Source organism: Rattus rattus, chromosome 1 (genome assembly GCF_011064425.1).
Source record: "Rattus rattus isolate New Zealand chromosome 1, Rrattus_CSIRO_v1, whole genome shotgun sequence".
Classification (NCBI taxonomy): Eukaryota; Metazoa; Chordata; class Mammalia; order Rodentia; family Muridae; genus Rattus; species Rattus rattus.
This window is the reverse complement of record NC_046154.1, coordinates 153,599,376-153,624,745: the sequence shown is the minus strand read 5'-3', so window position 1 is coordinate 153,624,745 and position 25,370 is coordinate 153,599,376. Positions and strand designations below refer to the sequence as shown.

The 25,370-nt window shown below is 55.4% G+C and overlaps 2 protein-coding genes across 3 annotated transcripts; one reads left to right on the top strand and one right to left on the bottom strand.

Annotated features, from left to right (window-relative positions):
- Positions 1 to 589: 589 nt before the first annotated feature.
- Apba3 (amyloid beta precursor protein binding family A member 3) lies at positions 590 to 6,000 on the top strand. The gene is made up of 11 exons (XM_032907272.1): positions 590 to 713; positions 1,193 to 1,869; positions 1,947 to 1,986; positions 3,539 to 3,684; positions 3,765 to 3,851; positions 3,932 to 4,093; positions 4,441 to 4,611; positions 4,924 to 5,136; positions 5,321 to 5,440; positions 5,550 to 5,687; positions 5,774 to 6,000. The coding sequence occupies exons 2-11, from the start codon at positions 1,309 to 1,311 to the stop codon at positions 5,843 to 5,845; spliced, it is 1,710 nt and encodes a 569-aa protein (XP_032763163.1). The 5' UTR covers positions 590 to 713; positions 1,193 to 1,308; the 3' UTR covers positions 5,846 to 6,000.
- Tjp3 (tight junction protein 3) lies at positions 5,946 to 24,350 on the bottom strand. 2 transcript variants are annotated; one of them, XM_032907268.1, is made up of 21 exons: positions 23,870 to 24,350; positions 16,292 to 16,348; positions 16,103 to 16,212; positions 15,351 to 15,453; positions 13,984 to 14,311; positions 13,615 to 13,718; positions 13,274 to 13,433; positions 12,951 to 13,059; positions 12,751 to 12,812; positions 12,011 to 12,077; positions 11,695 to 11,851; positions 11,149 to 11,257; positions 10,598 to 10,844; positions 10,042 to 10,256; positions 8,884 to 8,979; positions 7,858 to 7,928; positions 7,293 to 7,503; positions 7,108 to 7,208; positions 6,515 to 6,775; positions 6,357 to 6,403; positions 5,946 to 6,134 (listed from the first exon to the last, which is right to left on the bottom strand). In XM_032907268.1, the coding sequence occupies exons 2-21, from the start codon at positions 16,337 to 16,339 to the stop codon at positions 6,032 to 6,034; spliced, it is 2,709 nt and encodes a 902-aa protein (XP_032763159.1). In that variant the 5' UTR covers positions 16,340 to 16,348; positions 23,870 to 24,350; the 3' UTR covers positions 5,946 to 6,031. The 2 variants fall into 2 exon arrangements, with proteins under 2 accessions (XP_032763159.1, XP_032763155.1); XM_032907264.1 differs by lacking the exon at positions 23,870 to 24,350 and adding an exon at positions 18,186 to 18,721.
- Positions 24,351 to 25,370: the final 1,020 nt, after the last annotated feature.

Below are 25,370 nucleotides of genomic sequence, written 5' to 3'. Positions count from 1 at the left end.
GTGATTGGGGCTTGGTAGCAGCCTGGTTCTACTCCCAGCACCACAGAAATGGAAGCTGGCTGCACACAGGAAGCTGAGGCAGGAGGATCAGGAGTTCGAAGTCAGCCTGTCTCAAGAATAAATACACTAGTGCTAGAATATTCTAGATTCACTGCTAACAAACCTAACCAGGTGAACTCTTTGAGAACACACAGTTAAGTTTAGGGATTATCATTGTCCCTAGTCTATAACTAGAACCGTGTTGTAAATTCCCCTGTCCACTCGAGATTGTGCTGTTATAGATCCCTACTGGGATCCAAACTGGAAGTTTTTAAGTCCAAATTTTTAACTTCCAAATTTTTAAGTCACATGATCTTTACTGTTATCCTCCCTGGTTTCTCCCCATATCCTACCTCAGCCGTTTGTGCCGTGAAGTGATGCAGAACCCGATTTTAGAATAGAAAAGCCGGTTTGGGCCTCTCCTCCGTTCCTGGAGAGTCTTGGGATTCGAACCTGCTGTCTACTATCTATGCTGCAACCCTAGCGATTCCGCGTAAGGAGAGAGCGGCCGCGGGGACTACATTTCCCAGCAGGCCCCCGTGAGTGCGCATGCGCAGTATGCCTGGATAGTGTACTGACTGATGATCCGGTTCCAAAGCTGGGATCCCAGAGAGCTGCTGACTCTCCTGGAAGGACGAGCGCACCGGATATTTCCGCCCGGGCCGGAGGCACAGGTATTGCGGGCCGCGCGGGACCGGATGGGCTCCAGTGGGCGACCCGAGGGCGGTGTCTGAGTTCTGAGGCTGAAGTCTGAGTTCTGAGCACAGAGCCTGAGTTTTCCACGGTCAGTGCCTGAGTTCTAGGGACTGGATCCTGAGTTTTCCACGGTCAGTGCCTGAGTTCTAGGGGCCGGAGCCTGAGTTCCCAGGACCAGTGCATGAATTCTAGGGGAGCAGCTTGAGTTCCACGACACAAGCCTGAGTTCTAGGGGCCAGAGCCTGGGTTTTAGAGGCCAGAGCCTGAGTTCTAGAGACAGAAGCCTGAGCTCTGGAGGACAGTGCTTGAGTTGCAGTCAGTGTCTGAGTTCTGTGTCCGCAGCCTCAGTTCTAGTGTCTGGAGCTTGAGTTCTGAGGTCTGGAGCCGCAGATCTGGGGCAGTCACCTGAGTTCTTGGCTGGCTTTTGTGTGAAATAGGGGCCTTTCCTCCTTGGCAGGCCCCATGGGAATGGAACCTGTCACCTGTAGGACCATGGCTTGTCTACGAGTTCCGCACTCAGAGCCCTCGTCTTCCAGCTTGGTGACAATGCCGGCCTGAACCTGGATCCCAGACATGGAGTTCCTGCCAGAACCCCAGCATCCCCTAGGGCCCCCGACCATGGACTTGGAGGAGCCCAAAGGCCCCGAGGTTCCCTCTGAGGACCATCCCTCTAACACGCAGTGGGCCTTAGGGCCTAGAGGCCCCGATACCCTGAGCGAGATGGAGCTGGACACATCCAGTGTGCGGGCGCTGGTTCAGCAGTTGGAAGCTTTGCCCAGCGACCTGGGTGGCCAGTTCCCAGATGGAGCCCCCTGTCCCCTGCACATTGCCACTGGCCAAGGCCTAGCCACCCAGGAGAATTTGGATGCTGGTGGGCTCCTGTCGGCCGAGGCAGGTGGGGACAACCTTCTGGGTCTGCTGAGGTGTGAGGCCTCTTTGCCTGCCCAATCCGTTCCCCCAGATCCTGCACAGACTGCACCCCGCCTTCTGCAGCCACCAGAGGACCCCAGTGGGGACCCTGGATGGATGGAAGGGACAGAGCCAGCAGACAACAGGAGTTCCAGCAGCTCCCCAGAGCTGTGGCTAGAGACAGCACCCCTGGTGACACATCGAGATCCACCCGTGGGTACCCAGGTTAGTGCCCACCTCCTCTGACCCCAGACTCTCAGCTATGGCTGGGGATTCAGTCCTGCCCCTCTTTTATTTTCCAGAGCCAGGAGACCCTGGCCTCGTGCCCTGCCGACTCCGAGGGTGAGTGTTTATTCTCACACAGGAATCAGAATGTTCTAGGACAGCCCAAAAATGGATTTCCAAACATGACACAAAATTTGCCAGCAACGATCAAGGTCTAGAGAGGACAATTGAATTAGAGTAGATCCTAGATGTCCAAGAGGTGACATAAGCTGTAGAATGTTCTAGAAGTCACACTGGTTTAAACACTGGTTGGCAAAGGCCAGCTCCAGACTGCTCTGAGGAGTCTTGTGAGCTAAAAATGGCGTTTACAGTTTTATGCAAATTTTTGATGGTTGGGGAGACTGCTCAGTGGGGTGGTGCTTGACACATAAGCACAAGGACTTGGGTTTGAATCCTTGTAGCCCATTTAAAAAGCCAGTTGAGGCAGCAACCAGAACCTAGTACCAGGGAAGCGGGAACAGAGGTTCCTGGGGTTAGTGATCCTTGCCCTGAAGGCCTGGGAATAAGCAGTTTGTCAGACTGGAATGTTCTGGAATTCTCCCATGCCAGGTAGTGCTGCAGTGGTGAGAGCAGCCGCACAGCCCTGTATCGCAGAAGGCTGTAGAACCAAGGTTGATGCTGGGATTTATCTCAGGAGGGCCAAGATCTTAGAATTTTGCCTGCATCTATGTAGTTTGGAGAGTTCTAGAACCACAGAAGGAATAGTATCCTACTCAAAAGGGAGTGCTTAGAGCCCCAGCTGTTAGCTTTGGGGTAACCTGGAAGTTGTAAAACAGGAGCCCTAGCACCCAGGATGCTGAGGCAGGAGGATGGCAGGTTCCACACCAGCTTTGGCTCCATAGCTCAGGGTTTAAAAAGTAATAACAAAATAGAATGATCTGGCACTGTGAGCAAGGGTCATGGGCTCAAGAATCGTGGGTGGGATTGCTAGAGGCCTATCGAGGACCTGGACTTGGAGACACCCCAGGCTGACTGGAGAGAGTTCTAGATCATCGTGGAAAATGGCCTTGACCTTATTTCTTTCTTTTTTTTTTTTTTTTTTTTTTTTTCTTTTTTTTTGGATCAACCCAGGGCCTTGCGCTTGCTAGGCAAGCGTTCTACCACTGAGCCAAATCCCCAACCCCTTGACCTTATTTCTTATGTTTCGATTTATTGCATATGGCAGAGGGTTACTTGTGAGAGCAGTTCTCTGCCCATAGTTCCTTGTCCCAGGATCAAACTCAGGGTATCTCGCTTGGCTGAAAGTGCCTTTCTTTACCCACTGAGCTATATCGCAGGCCCCGCCCGACTCTAGAATGTCAGGGATTTGATTCACCTCTGTGAGGCCCTGAGCTCCGGCCTGATCAGGAGGTCCTGTTTTGGATCCATTCCCCCTGAGGGTGCCTCATAGTAGGGGTGACACTTCCCAGGGTTCCTGGGAGTGGCAGATACAGAGCTGGCCACGTACACTGAGCCCTCTGGAGTCTTCTAGTCCAGGGTCTTCTGCATGCTAAGCCATGGGACAGAACCATGAGTTTCTTGAGCAACAGCCCAGGGACTGGGGATCCCAGAGTCTGTGGAGTGCCTCATGATGGGCCGGCCTGGCTGCACCCCTCACTGTCATCTGCAGTTCCAGGTCCCTGTGGACAGGAGGAGCTCATGGACGGAGTCCTCTTCGGGGCAAAATACCTGGGCTCCACCCAGCTGCTGTCTGAGCGCAACCCGCCGCCCAGCACACGCATGGGACAGGCACAGGAGGCCATGGATCGGGTCAAGGTGAGCCAGGGCAGGGTTCCGCGCTGTAGGGTGCAGTGTCCCAACCACCTCGAACTCCTGTGTCCCTCCCTACCCTGCAGGCCCCTGAAGGTGAGACCCAGCCCATGACCGAGGTAGACATCTTTATCTCCACTAAGCGCGTGAAAGTGCTGGCTGCTGACTCCCAGGTACCCGGAGGGCTGGCTCGACTGTCGTGAATACTGGGGGTCCCTGAGACGCCCTCGGCCCACCCAGTGTGTGTCCACAGGATGCCCTGATGGACCATGCCCTGCAGACCATCTCCTACATCGCGGACATTGGGCCTGTGCTGGTCTTGATGGCGCGCAGGCGGCTGGCCAAGAGGACAACTTCTCAGGACCGCCAGCGGCAGCTCTACAAGATGCTATGCCATGTCTTCCATTCAGAGGATGTGAGTAGCCGTGAGCCATGCCCCCTCCAGAGCATATAGGTGAGAGTGCTTGGCTTAGAAACCTTGAGGCAGGGCTGGAGAGATGGCTCAGCGGTTAAGAGCACCCGACTGCTCTTCCAGAGGTCATGAGTTCAATTCCCAGCAACCACATGGTGGCTCACAACCATCTGTAAAAAGATCTGATGCCCTCTTCTGGTGTATCTGAAGACAGCTACAGTGTACTTATATATAGTAAAATAAAATAAATCTTAAAAAAAAAAAAGAAAAGAAACCTTGAGGCATCTTGAAGGAGTGAGCATTGAAGCTGAGGCTTTGCAGGACATATAGGAGTGTACTGCCTTCCACAGGCCCAGCTCATTGCGCAAGCCATCGGTCAGGCCTTCAGTATCGCCTACAGCCAGTTCCTGCAGGAGAACAGAATCGACCCCAGCCAGGTGGGCATGCAGCCTTCAGCCTCTGCCAGTCACCCACACAATGGCGACCTGGACCACTTCTGCAACAGCCAGAACTGCAGGGAGGTGAGCGCTTGCTCTGCTGCAGCACACACAGCTACCCAAGGGACCATGGCCCTGTCCCCTGTCCTGCTGATCCCACCCCACCGAGGTACGCCCCGCCCGGACCCCCTTGAGCCCAACCCGAGTTAGGCCTGATCCCTCCCAACACTTCCCCTGCCCCTTTCGCGAAGCCCCACCCATCGTTGAGCCCTCCCCACACTGAGCTAGGTTCTGCTCTCTCTGGGTGAAGCTCCGCCCACATTGCCCCTGAATGTGGCCCTGCCCCTGCTTAGACCCCGCCTCACTTTCCGCCCCCCAACACGGCTCCGCCCCCAGGTTTGCATCCAGAAGCGGCCTGGGGAGGGCCTGGGCGTTGCGCTGGTTGAGTCAGGCTGGGGCTCGCTGCTGCCCACCGCGGTCATTGCCAACCTCCTCCACGGGGGCCCTGCAGAGCGCTGCGGGGCCCTGAGCATAGGGGACCGTGTCACTGCCATCAACGGAACCAGCCTGGTGGGGCTGTCGCTGGCCGCCTGCCAGGCCGCTGTGCGCGTGAGTCAGGTTCTGTGGGCTGTGTCCCCCGGGGCTTGGTAGGTTGTGTAGAAGCCCATTAACAGGGTCTCCTAAGTTCAGTGACTGTATGGTATCACTAATCATATCCCCATGTTCCCTGGGAGTTTGATGGGTAGGTAAACTGAGGCCCACAGAGGCCTGAGCAGCATGGTGGGTTCCACAGGAGGTACGGCGACACTCATCCGTGACGCTGAGTATCATCCACTGCCCACCAGTCACCACGGCCGTCATCCACCGGCCCCACGTGCGCGAGCAGCTGGGCTTCTGTGTGGAGAACGGCATTGTGAGGCTGGGACCCCCAGGCCGGGTGTGGGGTGTGGGCTAGTCCACAGCCTAGGGAGTGGAGACTAGCCTATGACTTAGGGGCGGGTACTGAGCGCTGTTCCCCTCAGATTTGCAGCCTGCTGCGTGGGAGTGCGGCTGAGCGTGGTGGAGTCCGCGTTGGACACCGCATCATTGAAGTCAATGGGCAGAGTGTGGTGGCCATGCCCCACGCGCGCATTATCCAGCTGCTCACAGAGACAAGAGAAGTATGTGTGGGTCACCTGACCCGGTCACCTGATCCTGTCACCAACACCCTGACCCTTCTACCTGACTCTTCACCTCTGATCCCTAGATCCACATCAAGACCATGCCAGCTGCCACCTACCGACTGCTCACAGGACAGGAACAGCCAGTATACCTGTGATCGCCCCGCCCACATGTGCCTTCGCCCCGCCCACGTGTGCCTTCGCCCCGCCACCGTCACCCCTCGGCCGGCGGGGACCAAAGAATCCTCAGTCTTGTGCTATTTTCTAATGTAAAAAATACTTTTAAAGATTTATTAAATGGTCAGAAGCTTGAGGGCTTGTGGCAGGCTGGTGGACTGCACAGGTCACAGGTCGGTGGCTGGGCCCCAGTCATAGCCTTCTTCGTCAGAGGATTCGACGTCCCGGGCTCTTGTGAACTTCTTCCTCAGGGCCTCATGCTTGTAGGTCCTGGGGGCAGGAGGGAGATGCGGGGCCTTGGTGGCCTGGTGTGCTGCGTGACCTCACCCTCCCACACCGATCCCATCTGGCAGGGTGGGCACAAGGATGAGCAAGGCCGGGTATTCAAATGTAGTTTGGGACTTGGGACTCTTTCACATCCCTTGAGCCCTGTGGGGCGTGGAGTGGCCCTGTAGGAGCTGCCTCAGGCCTGCATCCTTCATGAACACTTACCGCATGCTGTCTTGGCGCCGCTGGTCCGGGGTGTAGTGGCTGTCGGCCTGGAGCGAAGAAAAGAAAGACGGTGACCCCCGTTGATATGCATGGAGGGGGTTGTGTGGGGTTTCAGGGGTGCGATTGTGTCCCCCCATCCCGCAGGGCCAAGTGCCCACCTGCACCTCCGCGGCTGCGATCGTCCCATGACCCATCAGCCCCTGGTGGTCATCTACCCACACAGGCTCTGAGGACCGGGCCAGGGCCGTGGGTGGGGCTTCCTCATCGAAGTCCTGGGGTTCGCCCTCTCTATCCGTATAGGTGCCCTCCCCATCGGTGTCTTCGTAGTCGCTGTTAGCCCGACTGTCACAGCTGAGGTCTCCAGAGCTGGCGGCCAGGCCATGGCCCGGCAGGTCAAGGTCCTCGGATGAGCCATTCAGCTATGAGGACGGGTATATTGTGACCTCAGGGGAAGCCAAGGCCTGTACTTTGAATGCTAGCCACTGCTGCCCCTTGCCCTGGTCACCCGTGGACCTGTGATGGTTGCCTCTGGATTCTAGGCCAAGTCCCAAATCTGACATCAAGACCTTCATCGGGAGTTCAACTCTGACCAACTCCTAAGCATCCCACAACTCCCAGCTCCACCCCTTTTAGGCTTTCTTCCCTAAGGGTTCCTTCGGTACTATATCGGCTACTGGGTACTAGGAAGCCACAACTTGGTTACCTATAGGGTTCACCTAGGCTACGCCTATAGCAACCCTCTACCGGGCACCTGGTCCTCCGCAGTCCAGATCGGTCGCGCCTGCTGTTGCTGTATGACAGCCTTGACTTCCTGGTACCAGGAGTCACTAGTGCCATTCAGGGGAATGGTGGCTGCGGGGAGCAGGGGGGATCAAGGCAGTCAGTAGGCAGGAACTCCCGCTCCCAGCAGCGCCCCCCATCCCCACCTCCGCGCACCCGTGAAGAGGTGGCCACTGTGTTTCTGCAGCTTCTGGGCCTGCGCATACAGGCGGCGGCTGCTGCGGCGAGAGGCAGGGGCCAGCCACTCGCGAAGGGCCTTGAGGGCTGACCGGCTCTCCGGGGCACAGAAGATGACGACAGGGTAGTACTGCACGTAGTTGAGGCGCTCGATGGCAGAGGGGGTGACATCCAGGAGCGCGTGCTTGTCCTGAGATAGACGAAGAGTCTGGGGTAACAGCGGACCTCAGCTTCTCCCGGTCAGTTTTGTGTCTGATCCTGGAGCTCATCTATTGGCCAGATCTGTGGGAACCCCAGGAATCCCCCTGCCTCTGCATCCAGGGAGCTAGGATTACCTCTGTAGCTGAGCGGTTTTGTGTCATTTTTTACCTTTTTTCCCCTTTGACACAGGTCTCTCTGTGTAAGGCAGGTTAATCTTAGACTCATGACAATCAGCCTCCAGAGCTCAGGGATGTGGACCCAAATACTGCAGGAGCCACAAACACCCAACTCCCTGGAGTCGACTCAGCACATGGGGCTTCCATTTCTCCAACCCTGCGCTTACCCTCTCTGCGATCACCCGCACTGTGTCCAATTTGATGATCTTGGATGGGCTGTCAGTCCGGGACACGCTTTCTGAAGAGGCAGGGGGACACCACTAATGGCACATTCATGGTGCCTAGACCCTTCTTGAACCTGTGATCCTTATGCATTGGGGGGGGTGTTCCAATGGAGTCTGACTCCCCATACTGCAGCTGTCCCCACTGCAGACAAATTTCGTCCCCATCCCAATTCCTGCCCCTGCGACTTTTCAGCTATGCAGACTGCAGGGGGGTTCCAGGAGCCAGTGTGGCCTTCATTTTTCCTGGCTGAGTAATATTCCACTGAAAGGCTTTGAATGCTGCTGCAGGGAGCCCATCAGGGGCCCAACATTTCATTCTTCTGCACATGGACCCCAGCAATTGTATCATCTGATGACTGGTGAGGTAGCCGATAGCTTTGCCCTTTGGGCCCTATCCAGCCTCCCCCAGGGGCCTCCTTTCTAAGTGTATGGAAACCTGTAAGATCGGACTCTATGTGTGAGGCACACCCAGCCTCCCACAACCCTCTAAGGCTCCCCAAAACCCCAGAGCCACCCTACTTGCTAAATGCACACCTGGAACAATGTTCATGGGCCTCAGTTTCCCCTCTTATTTAGTGCTTTTAAAGACGGAGTTTGATGTAGCCCAGACTGGCCTCCAACTCTGTATGTAGCCAGAGCTGACTTTGCACCCACCCTGCCTCCACCTGGTCCCCAGGCCCAGTTATGGATGGTGGAGCCTTGATTTGAATACAGGGTTTCATTTAGTTGACCAGGTTGTCCTGAGACACAACATCCTCACAGGAGGAATGAAACAAAATTAAAAAACACAACCGGAACGGCTCTCAGCAAACAAGGCTGTGTTTGCCTGGTTCCAAGCACAGTGGCTAAGGATTCTGTGGGCCCAGATTATTGAGGATGTCCGGCCTGGGCACGGGTGGCTGGATGGGGGACAGGCCATGTTACGGTTGCAGGGATTATCACCCCAGATGCCATGACACCACGTCTCACCTGCAATCTCAAACTGCTCTGGCATCTCTGCTGTCAGTCTCTTCATAGCAATGTCTGCCACGGGTCCTAGGATCACCACGGGGCGCTTAAAACTGGCTGGAAAGTGGAGAGAGTGACAAGGCCAGGCTCTGGGGCCAGGGTGCTCGCTCAGAATGCCGGAAGTCCCCTCCCCCACCCCCATTCCAAGTACCACACAAGCCAGGCATCATAGTGCAGACCTAGCCTGGGAAGAGGCTACGGCAGAAGGACTGTGTGGAGTCCAAGGTCAGCAAAAGCGGAAGTTGGTTTGCTTCTGATTCTATCTGGGACTATTCCATGAGTGGACTGGCAGGAGCCACGGCCATGCAGTGTCTGACTCTTGGCTTGATTTTATAGTTGTATTGAGATGCAGTCTGCCCATTTGTGTAAACTGAGCACCCCCGGGTCTTTTATTTCTCATAAAAGGTTTTTTTTTTTTTTTTTAAGATTTATTTATTTAATGTATATGACACTGTCACTATCTTCGGACACACCAGAAGAGGGCACCAGATCTCATTACAGATGGTTGTGAGCCACCATGTGGTTGCTGGGAATTGAACTCAGGACCTCTGGAAGAGCAGTCAGTGCTCTTAACCGCTGAGCCATCTCTCAGCCCCTCATAAAAAGTTTTTATAGTCATTTATTTGTGACAGGGTTTCACTGACTGTCCTGGAACTCTCCATCTAGACCAGGTTGGCCTCAAACTCACAGAAACCCCCTGCCTCAGGCTCCCAAGTGCTGGGGTGACAGGATTGTTACCAACAGGAAGCAGGGCATCTTTTTTTTTTTTTTTTTTTTTTTTTAATAAAGAGGTTTTTTTAGATTTATTTGTTTGTTTGTTTACTTATTTACTTATTATATGTAAGTACACTGTAGCTGTCTTCAGACACACCAGAAGAGGGCATCAGATCTCATTAGAGATGGTTGTGAGCCACCATGTGGTTGCTGGGAATTGAACTCAGGACCTCTGGAAGAGCAGTCAGTGCTCTTAACCACTGAGCCATCTCTCCAGCCCGGAAGCAGGGCATCTTGAGGACAGCTGGCTATGGCCTTGAGCCTCTGTGATCTTGGGAGGAGGGTCCGGTCTCCTTCGATGAGTCGTCCTCACCTTCCCCCCACCCCGTGCCCGCAGCTACCCACCTTCTCGGAGCACCACTCGCTCGTAGGGTGGGTAGTGTCCCTGCCTGGTCAGCGCCGACAGGTCCTCGCGGCTCCGCTGGGTCATTGTCTTCTTGGCCCCTCGGCGGAGACCTCGGAGTCGCCAGAACTCGGCCCGTGGGTTGGAGCCTGTTGAGGCGCCTGGCCCCAGGCCCGCGGCCCGCTGGGCGGCCTCCAAACTGGCCAGCTGCTCGGCCCTAGAGAGCACAGGGGACCTGGGAGTCAGAACTGAGTTCATGTCACCGAGGGTGCGGAGTCAAGCCGCGGCCTCTGAACTGCAGATTTCGGGACCATCTCAGGGCTCAGTGTCAACACAGAGTACTGAAGGGAGGCAGGGGAGGAGAGGCCGCGCCCAATTCTGAAGATCGAGAATGAGGCCACAGCCAAGGGATGTAGGGCCCTAGATGCTGTTAACCAGGATGGATTGGATACTGGGAGGGAACTCTTCCTCAGTGATGGATGAATAAATAAAGCCATACACGTCACTGTGTCTTACCCCGGGGAGCCCTCAGCAATGGGGGATGGTGAGCGCCCCCACCTGCTCTGGTTGGGAATGACGCCGCGTTCTTGCTCTCGGAGATCTCTGCCCATTCGGGCCGCCAGCCAGAGGCCCCCATGGCTGCTGTGCCCGTGGCCTGACCCAGAGCCCCGGTACAACGTGTCCACCACGTGGAACACATCACCGCGGGTGAAGCCTAGACCGTAGGGCGGGCTCGGCTCCAGCTCAAAGTGTGTGCGGATGTAGAAGGAGTCACCCACGCGGGACTGGACCATCTTCCTGAAGACTGGGGACAGAGGGGGCTGCGTGAGTCCGAGGGCCCATTTGTCTCAGGGACTCACTCAGACGGACTAGGGATACAGTCCCTGTGGGGCCACCGGGGAGCCCCTGCTAGTTCTGGTCTTTGTTTTGTTTTGTTTTAATAGTCTATGTAGAGCAGGCTAGCCTCAAACTCACAGAGTATTGCCTCGGTCATTTGAGTGTGGTGATTAAAGGCGAGTGGAAGCCAGAGCTTGACATCGGATGCCATTCTCAGTCCCGCCCCACCTCGGATCTCTGCCAGGCTGGCCCACCAGCTCTGAGACACTCACTGTCCTGCTTGCTCTGTATCACCAGCTCCACGTCTTCCCCTGCAGGCAGCCCCAACAGAAACTGCACAGCCTCCTCCCGAGTCAGGTTCCGAAATGGCATATCATTCACCTGCCAGGAAAGGGCAGGGGCTGAGGCTGGGAATAGAGTCCCTGCCTGCCAAACCCCAGACTATGACTCCCCAGGTGTCCCCAGCCCACCTCTGAGCATCACAGACAAGGTCGGGGTACACAACCTGGGGACAACGCTCAGGACAACCAGGTCCAAAAGCCTCAGGAAGTCCTGAGAGGGAGGGGACAGATCCCACAGTGTAAAAGCTCTCTGGAGCTCCTGAGAGAGTTAGGGGAGCACTTGTGCAAACCTGAGGACCTGTGTCCCCCGCACCCACCGAAAAACCAGGCTTGGGGCGCGCGCAGGCCTAAGAGAGTCCAACACTGAAGTAGCTTAAGTGGGAGGGATGGCAAGTTCCAAGCCAGCCTGGGCAACAAAAGGGACTCGGAAATTGGGGGGGGGGCACCAGGAGGATCCAGGGCCATATCCTTTGTTACCTGCAAGATCTCATCCCCTTCCTGGATGCCTTGCCCATCGGCGGGGCTGCCTGCCTGCACCCCGGACACGAAGATGCCCACGTCGTTGCCACCGGCCAGCCGCAGACCAATGCTCACACCCTTGGGGAAGCGCACGACACGGGTGTCGGGGCTGTAGCTACCAGAGAGGAGGGCAATCAGGCCGGCGGTGGAGGGTACCCTCACCCCTTATAGGATTTGGTTTTCCAAACAGCCCAGATGGCAGTTAATGACATTCCACAACCAAGAAGACAGAATGTGGGGCCCACGGCACCACATGGTCATCTGAGGTACCCACCCACGGTCCTCCAGGCTCTGCCGACTAGGGACCCGGTAAATGTCATAGCGGCTTTCTCCAGGAGACTCTGCAATGAGAAACCAAAACCTGGAGCCTTCACTCCTTCAGAGGACACAGAAACTGCACCTAGCAACACACCAGCCTTGCTGAGGGATTCTAGGCCGGGCTCCACTCTTGTCCACGCCCCCAGCCCCTTAGAGTAGAGATATGATTGGCATTCTGTCTAAGCTCCGCCCCACCCTGGCTGTTGCCATGTAACTGACACTATAAAAGGGGCTTGCCCGCTCCTCACTCTCTTGCTCCTGCTCCTGCTTCCCCTTGCCCTCTCTTGCCACTTTATGCCTTCTCTCCCCGTCCCCCTCTCCCCTTCTCTCCACATGCTCATGGCCGGCCTCTACTCTACTCCTCCACTTCTCCTCGTCCTCGTCCTCGTCCTCGTCCTCGTCCTCGTCCTCGTCCTCGTCCTCCTCTCTCCTCTCTCTCCTCTCTCTCTCTCTCTCTCTGCCTTACTACCTCTCAACTCCCCTCCCTGTGGCTGGTCCCTCAGGGGAAGGGATGTCTCAGCATGGGTGCACTGTGGCACCACCTTTCCTCAGACCTCCATAGAACATAATTCCCTCTCTTTATATTTTTATAACACATCAGGTCTAACCCAGAGCCGTTCACCAAGCTGCCTCTCTCGGCCCCGCCCTTCACACTTAGGCTTCGGACATCCCGGTGTCCGCCTGCCAGCGTCTCACCTGGTTCAGCGATGGCTCTGGAATCCACCGACCGTTCCCGCCTCTGGGGCTGTGGGGTCTCCCTGGGTGGGATGACAGAATCCTGTGAGTTGGTGATGCTTCTGCAAGGGACCCTCACAGATGCAGGGTCACCTCTGCAAAGAGCAGGGGTGCACAGACATGAGGTGTGGCCCCCTCCCGGGCCATCATCCTTCACTCACACTGGGGAATCCGTCTGGCTGTCCTCAGGGCTCCGCCGACTCTTCAGAGGTGGCGGCGGAATGTGGGAAGGGGGCGCCTGGGACAATTCCGAGGTCAGGTCTGAGATGTCTGTGGGAGAAGGGCGACAGGCCAGCCAGGGTCACATCTACCTCTTGTGGTCATGTGGTTCTTGTCACACGGGGGAACATCAAGGCCTTGATGAGCCAGGGGCCCCCTCAAACCTCACAGAATCCAGCTTGGTCATGCCGAGCAGCTCTAGTTCAGTTTTCATCCCTTTCTGAGTCTCTAGGAACAGGACTTGCACCTGCCTTGGGCTCCTCACCTTCCATCAGGGAGCTGTCGCTGTCACTCACTGCTGGAGGGATGTTCACCAGGAACTGCCCACTGTCCCTCAGCACCAGCAGGGTTAGCTGCCCCTCTGACTTCTCAATGAGCCTCCGTGTGTCACTCAGGGATAGATTAGCACTGGACACTCCGTTGATCTGAAAGGAACCGGGTACAAGTAAAGGACCAGGGTGTCTAGAAAATATGGGCTTGAGGGGTGACTAGAAACATTTGACTTGGAGCAAGGTGGGTGGGGAGGACTGGAAATAATTTCTAGGGCTGGGAACACTGCCTTCCTTGGCCTCAGTTTCCCCACCGTAAGCAAGGGCCTGGGCTCACCTGTAAGATAAGGTCTCCCTCCTGCAGCCCACGGTTCCGAGCAGCGAGGCCGGACTCTGTGATGTGTTTTATGAAGATCTGACTGCCTAGCTTCACTCCAAACTCTGGAAGGTAGAGGAGGGAAACTGAGGCAGGGCTCCTCAGCTGGGAGGCCAAGATCATTCGAGCTGGCTTTGAAGTAATTTGCAATCCTCCTGCTTCAGCCACCAATCTAGGCGAGTGTTCCACTTCTGACCACGACCCCAGTCCCTCGTGGGGGGAATTCTAGGCAGAGCGCCACCCTGACCACGCCCCCAGTCCTTTCACTGGGTATTCTAGGGAGGGGGAGACTCACATTCCACTCCTGACCACACCCCCTGCCTGACTCACCTTCGCTGTTTCTTCGTTTCACCAGCACGGACTTTAGCGGTCTCATTAGCACATCCTGCTTAGGCAAGCGCTTGTAGCCAGATACCAGGTCCAGACCATTGGCCTCAGAACCTCCACCAGAGCTCCGGCGCCCATGGCTGCCCATCCTGACGCGGCGACCAGCCCTGGACCGGCGAGAACGCTCACCCCAAGATCGACCTGAGCCACTGGAGGAGTCCCCCTCATAGCCCCGGCCATGGTCAGCTTCCTCCTGGTCTGAGAGCTGGTGGCCAGAAGCTGGGCTAGCCTTGGTGGCAGGCAGTTGGACCCTTCGGGAACGCTTCACTGTCTGTCAGTCAGAAGGAGTTATGTCAGAAGAGGCAGGAAGAGGAGAGAGATCACCCCACCCACAGAAAAACCCCAGGGGATTCAGCGCCTCTCTGGCTTCCAACACCAAAGGGCCAGTTTGTGACTTCAGAGGCAGGCGTCCGGACAGGAGCACAACTATGGACCACACATCCAGCACAGCAGCCAAACCAGGAGGTCCTACAGTCTGATTCCGCTGGGAAGTGAAACTATCCCAGAATGCTCAGTAGTTCCAACTATACAGGGGCTGAGATCCCCACTGCGGGATCAAAAGTTAAATATCGGGGTTGGAGAGATAGCACAGCCATTAAGATCACAGGCTGCTTTTTCAGAAGTCCTAAATTCGATTCCCAGCACCCACATGTGGCTCCCAACTGTCGGCAACTCCCGACATTAGATAATCTCTTTTGGAGCGCAGATAGATGTAGACAAAACGCCCACATACATAAAATAGATCATTAAAGAAAAAATAAAGATCAACCAGGAATATGGAGTGAGACTAAGAAAAATAAAAAAAGAGCTGGACCCACCTACAATTCCTCAGTGAGGGTGTGGGGCGTGGTCAGGGTGGAGCCCCGCATTAAAACCCCCTGCGAGGATGTGGGAACACGGCCAGAGCAGAGCCAGGCCTAGAATATCCCAGTGAGGGTGTGGGGGCGTGGTCAGGAGTGGAGCCCCGCCTAGAATCCCCCCAGTGAGGGTGTGGGGGCGTGGTCAGGGTGGAGCACAGGCTAAGTGTCCTGCGTTCCAGCCCTAGCACCTCCAGAAAACAAAATTCTAAAAGAAGTGTGTAGTTCCATCTCCAATATCACAGGATCACCTGCCTTATTGGATTAGAACTCAGTTTCCCCAGGGGCTATAGCGATGGCTTAGAGGTTAGGAGCACTGACTGCTCTTCCAGAGGTCCTGAGTTTAAATCCCAGCAACCACATCACTTATAACCATTTGTAATGGGATCCGATGCCCTCTTCCGGTGTATCTGTGTACTTATAATAAAGGTTTCCCTGCCTTTGTCCACTTACAATGTTGGCTGTTTTGGTGCAGGTCTTAAGGATCTGGATGGCAAAAGCAGATGTGACATTCTCCACAGAGACACCATTCACCATGACGATGTGGTCCCCGGTCCTGAGGGAGTGGCTCCAATGAGAGACTCAGGACTGCACCCCTCCCCTCCCGCTATCAGGTGATATTTGTCTATTGGTCCCTCTGTCTCTCTGCATGTCTCTCCCCCCCCCATGTCTGTCTCTGAGTGTCTCTCCCCTATCTCTGTATGTCTCTCACCCCCCATCTCTCTGCACGCCTCCCACCTCTGTCTGTCTCTCTCTCCCTCTCTATTTCTTTTTTTTTTTCTTTTTTTTCTGTCTGTCTCTCTCTCCCCCTCTATTTCTTTTTTTTTTTTTTTCCGGAGCTGGGGACCGAACCCAGGGCCTTGCAGTTGCTAGGCAAGCGCTCTACCACTGAGCTAAATCCCCAACCCCCTCCCCCTCTATTTCTTATCACCCTCTTGTTACTAGGACCTGTTTGTTTCCACCCAGATTCCAGGAGCCTCAATCTCCAGGTCTTGGAAAACTGCTCTGCTCTCAAAGAACAGACCGAGATTGTCTGTTTCAGTTCTCTGCCATTCTGCCCTCGGGCACTGCCCAACCTCTGGGACTAGGAAGTGTTAGGGACCTGAGGCCAAGGAAGTCAGGCTCTGCTGACAGAGCTGACTGTGCCAGGTGCCTTCTCCCCTCCCCCACTGTCCCTCCTCCCACCCGCCCTCTCCGAGCCTCACTGAAGCCTGCCCTCAGCGGGGCCTCCAGGTACCACATCAGACACGACCACAGGTCCACCAGCTCGGTCATGACCTCCAGACACAGCTATGCCAAAGCCGCGGCGGGGGTCCTGAGGGACACAGGTAACAGGCAAGGGGTTACACTTCCCAGACCCAGGGCCTCTTTTGGAGGGGCAGGTCTCAGCTCACCTTGTACAGTGTGGCTGTGTGCTGTTCCCAGATGGTCAACTCTTCCATGTCTGCCACCTGGTAGGGACAGGGACAGGCTCATGGGGTAGGAGGAGGCCATGGTCAACTGCCTGCTCCACCCTCCACAGTGCATCCTCAGTAGCTTCGGGGTGCGATGGCTCCCACCTTCCTCAGGATCACAGTCGCAGTCTTCCCTAGAGTCCTCTCTGTCCTGTTTACCCCATTATGACCCCTTGCTATCCTTGCTCCAGCACAAGGGCCTCATGGCTGCTCCCCAACATCCCAGCCTCCCTTCTGCCCAGACTTTCCAGGTCTTCAGAGCCTTCTCTCAGTCCTGGGAAGGACGGTCGGTTACCCCCCTGAGAGCTGAACCCTCAGGACTTAATGTCATGTGACCCCCACCTGCCAGGCCCCCTCTCTGCTGAGCTGTTCCCCTCCCCCCAGCTCTGATGACCCGGTTTTGGTTTACTTTTGGGTGGTTGGGGATCTTGCTCAGCCTAAGTTAGCTATAAACTCATGGCAATCCCCCTGCCTCAGCCTCCTCACATGGGGACCTCCACAAACCCTGGCAAAGATCTTCAGTGGGCACTTTCAAAGGTTATCTGCACTCGACTGTGGAATTTTTATTTATTTCTTGGCTTTCCCAAGTGTGCCTGGGCTCCTTAGGGGGGAGGGGAGGCAGGTGGCCAGGCTTGTCCCAGCCTGCCCAGCTTGTCCCAGCTGGTGTAGGCTGGTCACAGGCTTTGTCTAAAACCCTCTGGGACTCCCTGTGCCTTAAGGATTGATGTGACCCCTGGGTCTCCACCCCTGCCCACTCCTGCATTTCTCAGTTGTGCTCCGCAGGCCCTGGCTTTCTCTTGGCTGTGGAAGTCCGGACCTCTCCATCACTCAACCCTGGCGACTTGCTGTCAGCTTTAGTCCTTGGCAAACTCCTATTCAGCCTTTAGAGCCCCGAGGCTTAGGTGCCATCCAACGTACACATCTGGCGCCCCCTTCCCTTGGAATCTAGGGTATCACAGTCTCATCTCGTTTCCTCCACAGAGTTCCCTGTGTCCGAGCGCTCCGGGTAGTCTGGGATGGGGGTTCTAGGGACCTTATCCTGTCCCCAGTGAGGAGCTTTGGGAGAGCTTGAAAACCACCAGAGGGCGGGTTTAAAATGTTAGATCCAAGCCCCTCAGCCCCGCCCCTCCAGGTGAGCGCCTGGCCCCGCCTTTGCCACCTGCGGACTGGAAGGGACCGGGTAAGATAAGCCATCCGCCCGGGGGCACTGGCTCCCCACCCGCCCCTCCCCCCTTAGGCCAGGCGCGCGCGGGGGGCGGGTGGGTAATGGGGGAGGGATGTAGGGAGGGGCTGTAGACAGGTCTGTCGGCGGGGCGGGGGAAGGTCATTCCTCTTCCTCCTAAACTGGCAGTAAACCTCGAAGACGTAAAGCTTGGAGTGTGACCCAGCAGACAGGTCTCAGTTTACTCTTCCTGTGTAGGAGTTTGTGCTCCACGCCAGAAGAACAAAATTCCTCCTGGTCCCCAGAACTGGCTACAGTCATCCGACCCGCCAGGCTCCTTGACCTCTTTGCACACAGTAGGTGCTCAATAAATGCTAGCGGCCAAGAAACGAAACAAAACACAGCTACTCATTTTCAAGATCACACACGGGCGGCCTCAGTGTCTCAGTGGGAGTCGAACTCAGGTCTTTGGGGTGGGGCAACTGAGGAAGCTCCAAGAGGTGGCTCTTGGGGCTAGTTCACAGATTTATCTCGCCATGTACCCGTAGGCTAGCCACCGCGCCTCTCCGGGCCTCAGTTTTCCCGCCTGTTAGGCAGGTGGACAGGGTTTTGAAAGCCTGGGTCCCATTCTCATCCGACCACTACCAGTTCCCCGCGCTCGGCACAACTCGCCTGGAATCTCACCGCCATGGTGTACAACAGGCGTCCTGGAAACGGTAGGGCAGCCCCCACCTTGGACCTGGAGGCGCCTGGAAACAACCGACCCCCACTTTGGGCCGGAGGTGGTGGCGGCGGGGTCCGGGCCGCGCTCCCGCCTTTCTCGGGCTCTGCCAGCGGCTCCCGGCTGCACCTGCTCTTCCTCCTTCAAGTCGGAGGCCGCCCCGCCCCAGTCCGGCACGCCTCTGGGAAGCGGCCGCCGGCCCTGCCGCGATCCGATCCGGACAAGCGCGATCCTGTCCTGGTTTCCCGCAAAGCCGGACTGAGCCCGGCAGCCCGGGTAGCGGACCGCATGGGCGAGGCTGCCGGGAAAACCCGGAGCGGTCACGGCCAGGCGGAACGGAGTACCGGGTCTGAGACGTTTCTCTTCCCACGTACCAACACACATCGAGGTTCGCCCGGGCGGCCCGCGGGTTAGAAGCTTTGCGAGGGATCGGGAGAAGGCGAAGGTGGTGAGAAGGCAAAGAGGCAAATGTGTGGTGATCAGGGAGGGGCGCTGCAGGGAGGGTTCTGAAGGTGGGTTAAGAGTTTGCCCAGGGGGCTGGGGATTTAGCCCAGTGGTAGAGCGCTTACCTAGGAAGCCCAAGGCCCTGGGTTCGGTCCCCAGCTCCGGAAAAAAAAAAAAAAAAGAGTTTGCCCAGACGAGAACGATCTGTGTCTGCATTGGAACGTTTGCTATGAAAGCGTAAGAACTGAGTTCAAATCCCCGCACCCAGAGGTAGCTGCTCAAGCTTCTGTGTGACCCGCCCCAGAGATCCAATATCCCTGGCAGCTTCCGTGGGAACTGCATCCACATGGCTCACAGCCATCCGCAGAACACCAAACACAAGAAACAAAAGCAAACGAGGTGAGGGATGGGGGAGAGATGGCTCAGAGGTTAAGAGCACTGGCTGCTCTTCCATAGGTCCTGAGTTCAATTCCCAGAGACCACATGGTGGCTCACAGCCATCTGTAATGGGATCTGATGCCCTCTTCTGGTGTAATAAATAAATGTTAAAATAAAAAAAAAGTAAACGCGTCCTCCCGCTCCCCCCCCCCCACCAAAAGCGATTTTCCAGCCTTAATCCCAGCACTCGGGAGGCAGAAGTAGGAGGATCTCTGAGTTTGGGACAAGCCCCAGTCTGCATAGTGAGGTCTGGGCCAGCCTGGGCTACAGTGAGACCCTTCCTCAAAAACATAACCAGTAGTGTTCCTGGCCTTTCCCGGGTCAAGCAGGTTCATATATCAAACTCAGACTGCTTCCCTCTAAGGGCCTGCCATTGAGGGTTAGCTGTAGAAAGGTTCAGTCAGGCTAGTTTAGGCTTGGGCACAAGGTGGGAGGAAGTCACCTCAATAGGCGGGACTAGTGCTGGCTCCACCCATACATTCCTCACTAGTAAATATTGATCTGCAGCCCAACCCAAGGTCAAAGGGCTTAGTAGCAGCCTCCAGTTGTCACCTCACAGCTAGAGGGAGTGTCTAAATTAGAGTTCTGGAATGGGCATGCTGGAGAGGTTCTGAAGGCTAATCAAGAGTTGGCCAAGACGGGTTGGGGATTTAGCTCAGTGGTAGAGCGCTTGCCTAGGAAGCGCAAGGCCCTGGGTTCGGTCCCCCAGCTCCGGGGGAAAAAAAAAAAAAAAAAAGAGTTGGCCAAGACAATCTAGTCAAAGTCTTTGCGCTGTCTTGATGCTGCCTTTAGCCCCGGCATTTGGAAGGCAGAGACAGGTGGATGCTTGTTAGTTCAAGGTGCACAGAGTGAGTTCCGGGACAGCCAGGGCTACACGGTGAACACTTGTGCACCTGGGGGCCCACGGCGACAGTCCTGTCCCCGAATTTCCTCCCACTCACCAACACACTTCGTGCTAAGAGAAGAAACGTGTGTTCTCAGACCCTTAGGTTGTGGGTTCAATCTCAGGTCTTTTGCCTGTTCTCTGTGTGCCCTCGGGGAGTTACTACCCACGGAGTGGGTAGTATTTCGTTATGGGTAACAAAATCCTAGGTTCTGCATGGCAGAGTGGGTAGGTGGACTAAAAGGGACACCGAAGTGGTTTGTCTATTTGTAAGCCACTGTGCCTCAGTTTCCCATCTGGAAGTTGCACCTGATTCCAGAGATTAAAGGAGACCACCTAGGTCAGGTTCTGCTGTTGTTCTGAGGCCGGGCCTCACCTGTAGCCTAAGCTGTCCTGGAACTCACAATCCTCCTGCCTCAGCCTCCACAGTACCTGGGACCAATCCTGAGGACTACCTTGTTCAGTGTCCTGTGAAACAGTTGTTAGGGAGGGGGGCTTGCTGTCCTGAGTGCGGTCCCCAGACCGCACAGAATAGAAAGCACCAATCCGCATGAGTTCTGACCTCCTCACGCTACGGCATATGCGCGTATGCACACACGAATAAATACTTGTTTAGAGATTATGAATTAAAGAAACTCTCCAATCCGCCCCTAGGGGTGGGCGGAGCACAGGCGGTGAAGCAGATGCATCCCAGACAGGCGTGTTCGGGCTGCAGTACCGATGCCAGCCGGGAGGGGGCAATGTCTGCAGGCCAGAAAGGGCGTATAGGATGGGAAACTACGACTCTGCTTGCCTATTCTCATACATCTGGGGAAACTGAGGCATGCGCGAAGGGCAGGGCTTGAGGTTGTGGGATGGGGTGGAGTCGGGGGTCACTGAAGGGTGTGATGTCCCCTCAGGTGTGGCAGGACAGGTCTGACCGGAATTCAGGAATGCTCCAACTCCAATGGTGTACACTGCTGGGTCTTCAAGGAGGGAGGAGCAGGCCCTGCTCTGAAGAGAAGGGACAAAAAAGGCTGCGCCAGCGGGCAAAGGAGAGGTAGGGATCTAGGTCCGGACAGTAAGGTGAGGGAGCCGGAGGGCCAGGAAGATTCAGTGGAGGAAGGAAGCGTGGCCTGTGCAAAGGCCGTGGGGCACAATGGAGCTCACACTGACCCGGGGGAGGAGGGAGCCAGGGAGAGTTCATTGAACTGTCCACCATGAAGGAGAGAAGCAACGGAAACCTGTCCCCGGTGTCCACGGTCCGTGAGCATTCATGGACATGCACCACATGCACTACTAATAAAAGACTTTGTAACTAGCTAGGAGTGGTGGCGCTCAAGAGGGGAGCGCTGGGGCAGGAGGATTGCTATCAGTTCTAGAGGAACCCGTACTGCACAATGAGGTCCAGGCCTCTGAGCTGTGGATGCTCATCACCACAAAGTACACAGTAGAGCAAAGTAAAGAACAGGGGACGCCCAGGAGATAGGCCGACCAAGACCACAAAGGCTCCTTGCCTCAGTTTCTCTTTCTGTAAAACACGGCTTCCAATCTGACTCAGAATGGCTAGCCTGGGCTTCCCGGAGCCAGTCTCCAGCACTTGGGACTGCAATACCAGCTGCAGCCAGTAGGGAACACGTGGGAACCAGGAGTGGCATCTGGTGTTCCTTAACCACCCCCTCCCAGGAAGTCTTCAAACTGCTCCTGAAGTCTTTTTCACAGCTTTCTGTTGTTTGTTTGTTTGTTTTTGTGGGGGGGTTATTGTCAGTGCTGGTGTCTACGTAGTCCAGGCTGGCCCAGAACTTACTATGTAGACCTGAGATGGGAGCTGTCACTCAGTCTGCAGCTGCTGTACAAATCACATCTCTGTGTCTTCGACAGTGGCAAAAACCTTAGGTACCTCTGGGAGCTACTTGTGCATTTATGGAGTGCTGACCATTTGCCAAATCTTATTCCAACTAGCAGTCTGGTTCAAGGGTGCAGCGGGGCTAACATGTCCTTGTTTAGGGGCTCCATGAGCATGGGGCTGACAAGCACTGTTTCTAGCTCAAGACATTCCATAACTCTTGGGCGCCCTTTCAATAATTTAACTTTTGGGTAGGGTTTTGTGTGTGCTGATATCCTGCCAACCTTCCTGCCTTACCACTGACCTCTGGCCCCTGACCCTGAACCTCCCCATCTCAGCACAGTCCCTCCACCTGAGCCTTCTTGACCGTCGCCCCTTATCAGCCACCAGAGGGCGCACATGAACACTGAGCCATTTCCCTCCTATGCGCAGCCCTCCATGGCTACCACCCACCTAGGCAACTCAGCAGCCTGTCCCCCGCCCCCGGCTCCAGCCATTCTTGGCACACTAGCCAGGAGCCTTAACCTTCTGCCTTGGCCTGTCACCACCCCAGACGTCAGTTCAGTCTTCATCTTCCTAAGGTAGAGCAAGCCACATGTGAGGTAGAGGAGGGAAGATCAAGAGTTCAAGGTTGGGCTGAAGAGATGGCTCAGTGGTGGCTCAGTGGTTAAGAGCACTGACTGCTCTTCCAGAGGTCCTGAGTTCAAATCACAGATGGCTCACAACCATCTGTAATGAGAACTGATGCCCTCTTCTGGTGTGTCTGAAAACAGCTACAGTGTACTTATAATAAATGAATCTTAAAAAAAAAAAAAGTTCAAGGTTATCCTTAGCTACTTATGGACACAGACACCAGCCTGGGCTATGTGAGATCCTGTCTTCAAAATATGAATTTCTGTGCCTTGTTCCCAACATACGTAGCATACAGTAAGTGCTCAGTAAATGCACATCATTCTTAGGCAGCCCGTCCCCATAGCTGAGTGTCCCACTGACCTCGGCCACAAAGGGTGTTGGGTTCTACCCTGAGCAAACACTGCCTCTCTGGCACCTGGCCAGGCCCAGGAGGAAGGACAGAGCCTAAATTCTCAGTGTGGACTTTCCCCAGAGCCAGTGCCACACGGAAGTGCCAGGCCAAATAGGCAGGGATTTTTCTAGATGTCGGTCCTGGGGCAGTTTCTTTGAGGGCAGCTCTAAGGCCCCCTGTGTGACAGTCTTACTCTACTTTGCAGCCTGGGGGAGCAGCTGCCCCTGTCTGGGCCTCACTTCATTTTGTGCGAAGTGACTGGGAACTGAGTTGGGAACCAGAGCCTGCTACTGTAGCATTGGCTTCTCCACCATGCAAAACGAGAAACAGGCTGGGCTAGTTCAATGGCCCGTAGTTAGAATTCCCAATGCCAGGTCCACCCTGTGGTCCTGATCCTCCCCCGTCCAGGATAAAGTAAACTCAGGGGTGGCTGGACACCCCATCCTGAAGGAATTGTTTTTCTTTGTCTTGGGATGAATGACACAGAAGCTCCCAACTCCTCTGTCAATTCCCTGTCAGACATCTGTCCATCCATTCCACTCTCATCATGCAAGTCTAAGCTGACAGACATGCCCTGGGGAGTTGACAGAGCCCCTGTCCTCTCCCATCCCCGTAATGCATAACCTAGTACAGGCGGCACATTTATGCCTTGGAAATATGGGGTGATTCTCAGGAAGAGTTCCAGAAAAACTCAAGAGTTAGTTCAGGAGTACCCCAACTTCCTCTGCCATGCCCCAAAAGTGTCACGGGCAGGCCAACCTCCCTTGGGAACTAGGGTCCCCTTGCCTGCTGGCCTCTCCAGCCAACACCTGTGCTCACAATGACCCTTTGAAGGCTGGGCTGCAGCGTCCTGGGCAGGGTGCCAGGGCAGAAACTGCAGCCGCTCGAACTTTCTGAAACTGTGTCAGATGTCCACACAGAATACCAGCTTCCGGCTCCCATGGGAGGCTCCCAGAGCAAACTTGGGGGTCCCGGGAGCCTGAGACGGGATCACTTGGGATGAGCACAGCTGGGGACTTACCCGTTTGGAAGGCTGAGGGAGTGGACGCAGGATGGGTGGTGGCAGCTGAGTCCTGGATGGCGGCTGTCTGGCATGGGTGGTAGAGAGGACACCCGACCTGGCTGCTCAGGCTGGACAACCTGTTTGCTCAGCGCGGCTGCTCTAGTGGAGTGGAAGGAGCAGCGGGTGCGTCCCTTCGCCGGGTGGAACCGGCAGGGCTGTGTGTGCAGGTCGTGCGCAATATGAATGCAAGAGAGGCCGGCCCCAGGTGGGAGGGCTTGTGGCTTAGTCGCAAGGTACTCTCACGTGGCCGGACAAGCCTTAACCCCTGAGCACCCAGAGAGGCCTAGCTAGCGCTGCACCCCACGGCCTTACAAGTGCCACAGAATAGGTGCGCAGAAAGCACTGAGCATCCCAAGGGGTAACAGGCTGTGCCTCTTGCTGCAACCCACCCGCTGTCAAGCTTCCCGCTTTCGTCGTTAAGGGAAACACTGGAATATTCAAAACTTGAAACTGAACCACTGCCCGACTCATCACTATGGGATTCTAGGCAAGAACTCCACCCCGACCACGCCCCAGACCCCCTCATTGGAGGAGTTTAGGTGGGGTCTCCACCCCTGACCACACCCCCCAGCCCTCATTGGGGAATTCTAGGCCAGGCTGCACCTTTTAGCCACACCCAAGATCATTATCTATCGGCATTGACTTCCCTGTCTGTACACCTGGCCCCTTGTGACTTCCCAGTTTTAGGGTTTTTTTTTTTTTCAACCTTGCTTCTTCTTAATTCGAGCACTCCTGACCTAGTTCCTTTCTGTGATGCCCAAACAGTTCTCAGCTTTTACCAGGTGTCCACATCTCTGGAGGAGCTGGTGGCCCCATCTTAGTTCCTGCAGCAAGAAGCCTTCAGATTTAGGCTTTTAACCTGCTTCCAGAAGGGGCTGATGCTGGGCTCCAGTGACCACACTTTGGAAGCCCTGGCTTTAGTCAAGCTGACTCACTTCTGTCCATGCCACAACCAATGCGCTTTTTGATGCAACTGTCTTAATGGACAGGCAGGGTGGCCATGCCTGTCATCCTAGCAAAGGGGAAGCTAAGGCTGAAGTGTCTGTCTCAAAAACACAACAAACGACATATATTACATATATATATATATAAAATTTTGCAATACGATGTATGCTTATTTTTATTGATTACTTATGTTGTAAATGACAGTAAAATACACTTCTTTTTTTTTTTCTTTTTTTCGGAGCTGGGGACCGAACCCAGGGCCTTGCGCTTGCTAGGCAAGCGCTCTACCACTGAGCTAAATCCCCAACCCCTAAAATACTCTTCTAATATATGTAATAAATTTCTTTAACGCAGACACTCGTATAGCCCAGGTTGGTCTCTTTAACTCAATATATAGCTGAGGATAACTCAGACACAGCACTGGGCAGAGGCAGGTGGGTTTCTGAGTTCCTGGAACTCGTAGACCAGGCTAGCCTTGAACTTGGAGATCCACCAGCCTCTGCCTCCCAAGCGA

Bases quoted from the DNA above. Each gene is read 5' to 3' on its own strand.
- Apba3 (XM_032907272.1), top strand. From the start codon at position 1,309: ATGGAGTTCCTGCCAGAACCCCAGCATCCCCTAGGGCCCCCGACCATG. The intron at 3,685-3,764 runs GTGAGCCAGGGC...CCTACCCTGCAG, and splicing joins AGGCCATGGATCGGGTCAAG to GCCCCTGAAGGTGAGACCCA. The intron at 5,441-5,549 runs GTGAGGCTGGGA...TGTTCCCCTCAG, and splicing joins TCTGTGTGGAGAACGGCATT to ATTTGCAGCCTGCTGCGTGG.
- Tjp3 (XM_032907264.1), bottom strand. The intron at 13,719-13,983 runs GTGAGTCAGGCA...TCTACCTTCCAG, and splicing joins GAAACGAAGAAACAGCGAAG to AGTTTGGAGTGAAGCTAGGC. The intron at 11,852-12,010 runs GTGGGTACCTCA...CCTCTCTGGTAG, and splicing joins CAGAGCCTGGAGGACCGTGG to CTACAGCCCCGACACCCGTG.